The sequence below is a fragment of the Perognathus longimembris genome, unplaced genomic scaffold (assembly GCF_023159225.1).
Source record: "Perognathus longimembris pacificus isolate PPM17 unplaced genomic scaffold, ASM2315922v1 HiC_scaffold_5241, whole genome shotgun sequence".
Lineage (NCBI taxonomy): Eukaryota > Metazoa > Chordata > Mammalia > Rodentia > Heteromyidae > Perognathus > Perognathus longimembris.
The window spans coordinates 179,747-189,981 of NW_025960647.1; the positions used below are offsets into that span (position 1 = coordinate 179,747).

Sequence of the window (10,235 nt, forward strand, 5' to 3'; positions counted from 1 at the left end):
CGCCAGCCCGCAGGGCCTTCCAGACGCCAGCGAGGGGGGGGCGGGCTCCCCGGGAAAACAAAGGGACGGGGTGGGGGTCGGGGCGGGGGGGGGCGCGGCTGGGCCGGCGCGGGGCCCACGCGGGGGACGCGGCCCGGGATCAAAGGAAACGTGACATTTGAAAAGAATGTGCGCGTCCGCCGGGGCGGGGGAGGGGCGGGGAGGGAGGCGGCGGGGGAGGGGCGGGGGGGAGCCGGGCTGAGCCCGAGTTTCCGGACCGCTCGCCACGGCCCAGCCCCAGCCCTCCCCGGGGTGGTGGGGGGGGGTGCGGGCCGTCGCGGGCCCGAGGTCTCCCCGGCCCGGCCTGGCGAGGTGGCGCTGGAAGGGAAATGTAACGGGAGACCCACGGCGGCGGGGGGGGGTGGGGGGGGGTGGGGGAGATCCAACGGGACGCCCGCCCCCCTCCCCCTCCCCCTCCCCCCGCCCGCCCCTCCCCCAGCCCGCCGGCCCCGCCCCCGCCCGGCCGCGGCGCGCGTCACCGGGGTCCCCGGGGGCTGGGGGGTGTCCCCTGGGCGGGCGGGGCCGGCGGGCGGGCGGGCGCCGCCCCCGTCGCGGAGGCGCCCGAGCCCGGCCCGCCGGCCCCTCCCCGCGCCCCCGAAGCCTGTTTCTCATTAGAGCAGCGGGCGCGGTCCCCGCCCGGCCCCGGAGTGTTTGTAAACGTCCGACCCGACGGCGGGCTCGGTTAACCCTTCGCGCGCGGGGCGGCGGGGGCGGGGGGCGGGAGAGCGGCCCCGGGCTGCAGGGACCGGGAACCCGGAGCTCGCCGGGCCTGGTGGGGGGGGGGGGGGGAGGATGGCGAGCCGCCCCTCCACCCAGCACCGCGTCAGGAGACCCCGCGTCCCCGCCCCGCCCCCTCGAGGCCCCGCCCCGCCCCCTCGAGGCCCCGCCCCCGCGTCCCCGCCCCGCCCCTCGAGGCCCCGCCCCCGAGGCCCCGCCCCCTGCCCTTCCCGGCATCTCCGGCCCCGGCCTCTCACCCCAGCCAGGTGACAGGTGTCCCGGCCCGGGCCTCCCAGCGTGGCGGCTCCGGGCGGCGGAACCCGGCCGGGAGTGGGACGGGGGAGCGCAGCCGGCCGGCGGGCGGCGATCGGCTCCACGCTGCGGCTCCGGGGTGGAGGGGCCGCGGGCTCCGGCCTCGCCGGGCGGCTGGGGCGAGGGTGTCGGCAAACCCCGGCCTGGACCGCCGCGGGCCCGGGCGCGGGCCTTGGACCGGCCCCCCCCCCCCCCAGCCTCCGGGACCTCGCTCGGAAAGTCACTCACCGTTCCCGGGCCTGGGAGGCCTGCTGAGCGTCCTCTCCCCGGGGGGGGGGGGCAGGCCGGAGGGGACCGAGGCTTCCAGAAGGGCCTCCGGCAGCGTGCCCCAGAGCCCCCCGGGCTGCAGGCTTGGAGGGGCGGGGGGGGTCCCCCCTCGCCCGAGGCTGGCTGGGGCCTCCAGAGCCCGGCAGAGGGCCGTGCGCGCGCGGGGCCCGCACCCGAAGCCCCTCGCCGGGGCTCGGCGAGGCGCGGGCCTGGCCTCCGCGGGGTCGGCGCTCGCTCGGCTCGGGGACCGGGTTCCAACTCGGTTCTCTCTCTCTTTTTTTTTTTTTTTTTTTTGAGGGGGAGGAACTGGAGAGAGGACCGGGGGCGGGAGGGTGGGGGGGGGACTGGGGGCGCGTGGTTTTCCCATCTCATCCCGGAGGAGGGGCCGGAGCATCCCGGGCAGCCAATCAGGGGGCAGCTGGGGGGGGCCGCTTTGAAGAAGTTTAGGGGGGAAAAGTTTGGAAAAGTTTCTATAATAACGAGGGGGCATCCGAAGGAGGCGGCCGCGGCGGAGGAGGGGGCGCTGGGGGAGAGGGCGGGCGGGCGCCGCGCGGAGAGGACGGCAGGCCCCTGCACCCCCCCTCCCGCCCCGGACGCGACCTGGGGACCCGGGCCGGACCCATGGGGGCCGCGAGCTGCGAGGATGAGGAGCTGGAGTTCAAGCTGGTGTTCGGGGAGGAGAAGGAGGCCCCCGCGCTGGGCGCCGGGGGGGCCGGGGAAGGTCAGTGCGGGCCGGGGGGGGGGGTGTCTGCGGTCAGGGGGGCTGCGCGGCCGGGGGGGGGGGCTCGGGGCCGCCCGCGGTTGGGGTGTCGGGGGCGACCTGGGGCGCCGAAGTGGGGCGGGGGCCGCGGCGCCGCTTCTTCCTTTTTAGGTGGTGGCCGGGGGTGGGGGCGGGGCGCCGCGGGCCGGGCCGGGCCGCCGGGCACCGGGTGGAGCGGGCTGAGGCCGGGGCCGCCGGGAGAAGGGGAGGCCTAGGCTCCGGAGCCGCGGTCCCGCCGACGGGACTCCCCGGGCTGGAGCTGGCGAGCCGCGCCGGGCTCCCCCCCCCGCCCCCCGCCCCGTCTGGCCGCAATGAGAGGCAGATGGCGGGGCTGGAGCCGGGGGCGGCGGCGGCCTCTCGCACGGAATCCGTGCCGCCCGCCGCCCCCTCCCACGCCGGGCCCGCACGCGTCACCCGCCCCCCCGCCCCGGCTGCGCCCCGCCCCCGGGCCCGGGGAGCGGGGGAGGGGCCGCCCCGCGCACCCCGCCCCGCCCCGGTCGCGATGGAGACCGGGGCGCCTGCCAGCTCTATTTGGGGGTTTGAGAACCGCGGCTAATTGGGTTCATGTGTGCGAGTCGCCCCCGGCCCGGCCCGGAGCCCCGCCAGACGCGCCCGCGGGCCGGGCCCCGGCCCGGTGCCCGCGCCCCCACCCGGGGGGCCCGGGGTCCCGGCCGGGGCTGGGGAGCCTGGCGCGCCCGCTCCCAGCCTTTCCATCCCCCGGCGTCCAGCGTGGCTGCGCGCGCCTGAAGGGCTCCTCAGAGCCCCCCCCCCGCCCCGCGGGGGTCCCCCACCCCCCTCCCCTCACGCGGCCTCCCTCTCCCCCTCCCCGCGCCCGCAGAGCCGGACCCCGAGGATGCGCCGCCGCCGCCGCCGTGCTGCCGCCTGGCCCTGGGGAGCCCCCGCCCTACGGCGCGGCCCCCATCGGCATCCCCCGGCCCCCGCCGCCGCGGCCGGGCATGCACTCGCCCCCGCCGCGCCCCGCGCCCTCGCCGGGCACCTGGGAGAGCCAGCCCGCGCGGTCGGTGCGGCTGGGGGGCCCCGCGGAGGGCGCGGGGGGCGCGGGCGGCGGCCGCGTGCTCGAGTGCCCCAGCATCCGCATCACCTCCATCTCCCCGACGCCCGAGCCGCCGCCCGCGCCGCCCGAGGAGCACGCGGACGCCTGGGGCGACGGCTCCCCGCGGGACTACGCGGCCCCGGCCGAGGCCTTCGGCGGCTACCGCGAGGCGGGCGGGCCGGGCGCCTTCTTCAGCCCGAGCCCCGGCAGCAGCAGCCTGTCCTCGTGGAGCCTCTTCTCGGACGCCTCGGACGAGGCCGCCCTGTACGCCGCCTGCGACGAGGTGGAGTCGGAGCTGAACGAGGCGGCCTCGCGCTTCGGCCTGGGCTCCCCGCTGCCCTCGCCCCGCGCCTCCCCCCGGCCCTGGACCCCCGACGACCCCTGGGGCCTGTGCGGCCCGAGCCCCGCGCCCGGCGCGCCCCGGGCGCCCGAGGACGGCTGGCTGCTGCTGTGCGCGCCCCCGGGGCCGGCCGCCGCCTCCCCGCGGCCCGCCTCGCCCTGCGGCAAGCGCCGCTACTCCAGCTCGGGGACCCCGTCGTCCGCCTCCCCGGCCCTGTCCCGGCGCGGGCAGCCTCGGGGAGGAGGGCCCCGAGCCGCCGCCCCCGCCGCCGCCGCCGCCCCTGGCGCGGGACCCGGCCTCCCCCGGCCCCTTCGACTACGCGGGCGCCCCGCCGGCCGAGAGCATCCCCCAGAAGACCCGGCGCACCTCCAGCGAGCAGGCCGTGGCCCTGCCCCGGCCCGACGAGCCCGCCCCGTGCAACGGGAAGCCGCCCTCGGGCGCCGAGGAGCCCGGGGGTCCCCGCAAGGAAGCGGCCGGCATGGACTACCTGGCCGTGCCTTCCCCCCTGGCCTGGTCCAAGGCTCGGATTGGGGGACACAGCCCCATCTTTAGGTGAGGGGGTGCGTTCCCTTCCAGGTACCATCCCCGGCTTCAAAGAAGCACGCGCAACCACAGCCCCCCCCCCCCCCACCTACCTCACGCTCATGCTAAGGAGGATTGAAGACAAAGGGGTGCCCGCACTGGCAGTGGGAGAGCCACAGCTACGGTTTAGGTAGAGGCAGCATTCTAGGTACCCCACGCTGGCGGGGGCGCCCGCCCGGGCACTTGGGTAAGTGCAGGGATTTGCATCTGATCCTTTAGACAAATACTAGCGTTGTGCATTCTGCCGCAGGAGAATTTCCTCTTTACTTTCTAGGACTTACCCTGGCGGCTGAGGCGCAAGCATAGTTGCCAACTTGAATAAAGTAGCATATATTTGCAAGTCAAAGGACTCAGTAGCTGGCCGCTGGCAGTAGACATCTGGAATCCCAGCTACTCTGGGCAGAAAAGTCCCCGCCAATTCACAGCTTAGAAGCTGCAAGTGGAGCTGTGGCTCAATGGATGGAGTGCCAGCCTTGAGAAAGCTAAGGGACAAGGCCCAGGCCCCAGTAACACACACACACACAGTCCACACACACACTTACATCGAAGTCTGCATTTCTACCCCTTCTATTTTGCCCATTTTAATATCCCTAAACCTTGAGATGTCACACTGGCCCGTTGGCTGCATCCAGAAAAGTTTCTAGAAGGAAGAAACCTTACTATTGGATCCTCCAGGTTCCGGTAGACCAGAGCTTCTCAGCGTGAGCAGCACTGGTCCGTAGAGCTAGCTAATGCACTGGGGGGGGGGGGGGCTGAAATGGACAAGGTAGGATGGCTTAGGCCCCCCTCCCCCCATGCTTATTAGAGGGTCTTTCTTGTGGTGTAGGACCCTCTACGCTACTTGTGACCACCAAACCTGTCTCTAGACAATGCCAAATACGTGAGGGGCAATTATCAGCTAAGGTCCCAGGCAGAGGGTATCTAGGAACACGACTCAGAAAGACCACCCTTTGAAACCCCTTAACTCCCCGGGGCGCTCCCCTAGCCAGTGGACAGAGAGCAGCCTGGGAGCAGAAAGTGGCCTGTCCTGGCTTCTGTCAGTGGCTGCTGGCCTCCTTTCTTTTCTTTTCGCCGGTCCTGGGGCTTGCACAGGGCACGGTCCCTGAGCTTGTTTTGCTGAAGGCTAGCACTTGATCGCTGGAACCACGGAGCCACGTCTGACTTTTTCTGTCTATGTGGTACTGAGGAGTCGAACCCAGGGCTCCGTGTGTGCCAGGCCAGCACTCGACCACAGCTAAGCCACTTTCCCCAGCCCTGGCCTCGTTGCTTGATTTGCAGGACAGAAGTGTTTCTCCCTGACGCCCTGACTCAGCTGCCTCCAAACCTAAGGGCCTGGGGCTCCTCAGTACTCCAGTGCCCCACCCCTACGCCAACCCCCAGCCTTGCGCTCGGGGAAGGGGGGGGGGGCTCGGGCTGTTGTCTTCCTCCATACCCTGTGCGAAGGGAGCCCTGGCCCCCCGTAGACCCCACCCCTGCAGCGTGGGGGGCCCCCCCCCCGGCTGCGGCTTTTCCCTTCTCCCGCCTCTTCCCCCCCCCCCCACACGCTCAGCGTGACTGGGGTCTGCGCTGGGGCTGATCCTGTGGGCTCCCCTCCTCCCCAGGACCTCTGCCCTCCCCCCCCTGGACTGGCCGCTGCCCAGTCAGTACGAGCAGCTGGAGCTGAGGATCGAGGTGCAGCCCCGAGCCCACCACAGGGCCCACTACGAGACGGAGGGCAGCCGGGGCGCCGTCAAGGCCGCTCCGGGCGGGCACCCCGTGGTGAAGGTACGCCTGGGAGGCCGGCGGCCGGGGCTCTTCCTCCCCTGCGGATGGGCCCGGGCCGCTCTGCCCTTTCCCACACTCCCTCCCTCCTCCCCGCCCTGACCCTGCAGGCTGCCTGGGGAGGGGGGGTGCACTTCGGGGACCCAGATAGATTTGCTCCCCCTCTCCTCCTCCGTGCACCCCAGGGGACACCAGCCTCCGGGCCGCCTCGGAATGGCGGCCTGCCAGATGTGGGGGAAGGGTTCAGCCGAGGTCAGAGGTCAACGGGAGTCAGGCCTTTGTACGGAGCCGGGGCTCCTTTCCTCTCTTGGACGCTCGTCCTCTCCTTTGCCCAGCCCGTTTGGGCCTTCTTCAAGAACAACACTTTGAATCCCAGGCCACAGCTCCTCCACGACGGGTACCCAGTTCCCTTATCATCCCCCCCTCATCCCCCCGCGGAGGACAGCTCCTGTCTTTCCCCGCCCCCGCCTCCCGGTAGACCGGGAAGGTGGAGGAAGGGCGAGCCGGCGGCCCGGCGGTAAGGCGGGCCTCCGCCCTCCGCCAGCTCCTGGGCTACAGCGAGAAGCCGCTGACGCTGCAGATGTTCATCGGCACCGCGGACGAGAGGAACCTGCGGCCTCACGCCTTCTACCAGGTGCACCGCATCACGGGCAAGATGGTGGCCACGGCCAGCTACGAGGCCGTGGTCAGCGGTACCAAGGTGCTGGAGATGACCCTGCTCCCCGAGAACAACATGGCGGCCAAGTAAGCCCCCGTCCCGCATTCCCTCGCTCGCGTGGGGCCCGGGACCCGCGAGGCCTCCTCGGAGCCGCGTGCCGGCCTCCTGGCCATCTTGGAGAGGCCATTTGGGGGCGGAGGAGGCGTCGGGGCCGCGGGCGGAGGGCGGGCTCGGGCCGGCCCGTTGGGGGGTGCGCCGCTCCCGGGCGCGGCTTCCGCTGGAGGGACGCCCCGCCCCGCTGTCCCCCCAGCATCGACTGCGCTGGGATCCTGAAGCTCCGCAACTCGGACATCGAGCTGCGGAAGGGCGAGACGGACATCGGGCGCAAGAACACGCGCGTGCGGCTGGTGTTCCGCGTCCACGTGCCTCAGGGCGGCGGGAAGGTGGTGTCCGTGCAGGCTGCGTCGGTGCCCATCGAGTGCTGTGAGCGCGGGGGCCCCGCCGTCCGTCCTTCCGTCCGTCCGTCCGTCCGTCGGTCTCTCGCCCGTGGGCGGCTCTGTCGCCCGTTTCCTTTCCGCCCCGCGATGCCGTCCTGGGCTCTCCCGGGGGGGGGGGGACTCAGCCCGGTGGGGGGCAGGGGGGAGGGGTGTCTGCCTCAGACGTTGTCCCCGGGCCAGCCCGGGGGGGGACCTGTGTCTCCGCCGCCCCGCGGCGGCCTGGGCGCTGGTTTCTGGGCCGCGGCTCAAGGGGCAGAGCAGCCGTCTCTAGCAGTGCCCAGGCCTTGAACGGGCACACGCGCGTGCACACACGCACGCACAGAGAGAGCGTCCCTCCTGACACACGCACATGCACACACGCACGCACAGAGTGTCCCTCCTGACACACGCACATGCACACACGCACGCACAGAGGAGAGCGTCCCTCCTGACACACGCACATGCACACATGCACGCAGAGTGTGTCCCTCCTGACACACGCACATGCACACACGCACGCACAGAGGAGAGCGTCCCTCCTGACACACGCACGCACAGAGGAGAGCGTCCCTCCCGCCATCTCCCGTGTGCCTCTCCGGAGGTCTCCCCTGGGGGCCACGGCAGCCGTCCTGTCCTGGGGGGGGGAAGGGGACGGGAAGGGGGGGTGTGGCCCCTGCAGGCCGAGCCCAGCCAGGCCTCTCCCTCGCCCCCGCTCTGCAGCCCAGCGCTCGGCCCAGGAGCTGCCCCAGGTGGAGACGTACAGCCCCAGCGCCTGCTCGGTGCGGGGCGGGGAGGAGCTGGTGCTGACCGGCTCCAACTTCCTGCCGGACTCCAAGGTGGTGTTCATCGAGCGAGGCCCCGGTGAGCGGCCCTGGGGCCGGGGGGGGGGGGGCGGGCGGGCAGCAACGAGCCGGCCAGCTCCGAGCCTCGGTTTCCCCGCTCTGGAGACGGGCAGGGAGGGCGCTGAAGAAACGGTCAGGAATACACGCCTCGTTTATTAGGGCGGAGCCGGCTTTGGGATCACTCCCCCTCCTGTTGACAAAGTCCGTGAGGAAAGGGGGTGCCTCCCCCCGTCCCCCCGGTGTCGCTGGGGTCTCCGCCGAGGGGTGGGGCGGGCGCACGGGTGTGAACGTGAGGTCCCGCCGGCTCCTAAGATGGAGCTGCGGAGGTCAGGGAGAGAAGGACCCGAGGACCCCACGCGTGGCCGTCTCCCTCCCTCAGTCCTCTCGCCCGGAGCCCCAGTCCTTAGACCCCCGCCGGGCAGCACCCCCGACACCCTGGGGGAGCAGCTCCCGAGGCTCCCCGCCGTTAGACGGCCCCCCCGTGGCGAGGGGGGCTCACGCTGGAATCCCCAGCCTCTCCGGGATGTGAATGAACAAGAGCCGAGGATCAGTGTTCAAAACCCAGCACGGCAGAAACGCCCGTGAGACGCTTGTCTCCGCTGAGCTACCAGGACGCCGGGGCTGGGGGCGTGGGGCTCGGCGGTGGCGCGCCAGGCCTGAGTGACTGGGGAGAAGCTCGCAGGCCCCGAACTGGCCAGACGCACGGCAGACTCTGCCGGCCTGCTGGGGGCCTCGCGAGTCCCCTGCGGACTGGGGCGGAGGGGAGCGTGGCGAGGGGCCGGGCCTGGAGCTCTCTCTCGCTCTGCGCAGACGGAAAGCTGCAATGGGAGGAGGAGCGTCCGTGAACCGACTGCAGAGCAACGAGGTACCGGCGTCACCCAGGAGCCCCCTGGGGGGCTGAGTCGGGAGCTTCTCCGTGGTTCCTCTTCCTGAGAAGGGTCTGGAAGCCAGGCTCGTCTCGAGGGGATACGCTTTCCTCTTTGGCAAATGGGAAAAGGCAGGAAGGAAGGGAGGCGTGGGGTCCCCGGAGGGTGGGGCTCGCGGTCCCGGGCCCTGAGGACGCCCCGCCGTCGCGGCTCCCGCAGGTGACGCTGACGCTGACGGTCCCCGAGTACAGCAACGCGCGGGCGGCCCGGCCGGTGCAGGTCTACTTCTACGTCTCCAACGGGCGGCGGAAGCGCAGCCCCACCCAGAGCTTCAAGTTCCTCCCGGGTGGGCTTCCGGACGGCACGGGGCGGGGGGGGGGGGGGGGCGTGGGGACCGCGGGGCCCGCCCGGGGGGTGGGGTGACAGGGTACGGCCCGATCCTAACCGCGGGGCCTCTCCCCACCTCCCCAGTGATCTTCAAGGAGGAGCCCTGCCCGTCTCCGCCCTCCCCGGTTTCCCTTCGGCGCCCGGCCCCCCCTTTGGCTCCGACATGGACTTCTCCCCGCCCAGGCCCCCCTACCCCCCTTTCCCCACGAAGAGCCCGCGTATGAGACGCCCTACCTGCCAGAGGGCTTCGGCTACGGCACACCCCCCTCTGTACCCCCCGACGGGGCCCCCGCCGTCTTACAGACCAGGCCTGCGGATGTTCCCGGAGACGGGGGGTGCCGCGGGTCGTGGCCCCCCGGCCCCCGTCTCCTTCCTCCCCCGCCCCTTCCCTAGTGACCCCTACGGAGGAGGAGGAGGAGGACGGGGCTCCTCCTTCCCCATGGGCCTTCCGTTCCCTCCTCCGGCCCCCTTCCGGCCCCCGCTGCCTTCTTCCCCACCCATCGAGGTCCCCTTCCCTCCCCAAAGCCGTGCTCACCCCCTGCCCGCCGCCGAGGGTACGGCGAGGCAGGGCCCGGCTTCGGCCCCGAGAGGAGGCTCCCCCCGAGCAGGAGAAACCCAGGGGCGGCTACAGCGGCGGCTTCCGAGACGGCGTCCCGATCCCGGGCATCACGCTGGAGGAAGGTGGGTCGGGGCCCCGGGGCCGGGCTCCCCCCCCCCCCCCCCGCCCCGAAGGTCAAGCCGGCAGCGGCACGGGCCGGGTGGCCCCACGCACACGGAGCCCGACACGCCTCGGCTAGGGACACGGGCCTGGCGCAAGAGGGGCCCCGCGGCGTGCGAGGCCGCGGACTCCCTGGAATGGACTGGAGGGTTCTAGAAAAGGCAAGCCCCTCCCGTCCGCCCAGGCTCTCACCTGCCCTTCCCTTGCAGTGAGCGAGATCATCGGCCGGACCTGAGTGGCTTTCCCGCTCCTCCCGGAGGAGAGGAGCCTCCCGCCTGAGCCCAGGCGCGTGGCCCGGCCCCGCCGCGCCCTCCTTTCCCCAGGCTGGGGCCCGCCCCGTGTTCTCTCTCCCCGTCGGCTCAGGGGTCGGGTGCTGCCTTGAAGGGCCGGGGAAGGGGCCGGAGACCCGACGGGGGGTGGAGGCGATGTCCAGATCGGGGTGCGGGGGACAGACGG

At 72.8% G+C, this 10,235-nt stretch overlaps 1 protein-coding gene across 1 annotated transcript; it reads left to right on the forward strand.

Moving 5' to 3' along the window:
- Positions 1-1,743: 1,743 nt before the first annotated feature.
- Nfatc4 (nuclear factor of activated T cells 4) lies at positions 1,744-10,235 on the forward strand. The gene is given in 19 exon segments (XM_048337306.1): positions 1,744-2,056; positions 2,934-2,981; positions 2,984-3,714; positions 3,716-4,041; positions 5,673-5,835; positions 6,377-6,576; positions 6,801-6,973; positions 7,687-7,827; positions 8,619-8,642; positions 8,645-8,673; positions 8,894-9,020; positions 9,146-9,169; positions 9,172-9,255; positions 9,258-9,322; positions 9,324-9,608; positions 9,611-9,646; positions 9,649-9,742; positions 9,989-10,003; positions 10,006-10,235. Coding segments are annotated over 19 exon segments (2,718 nt in total). The 5' UTR covers positions 1,744-1,956; the 3' UTR covers positions 10,059-10,235.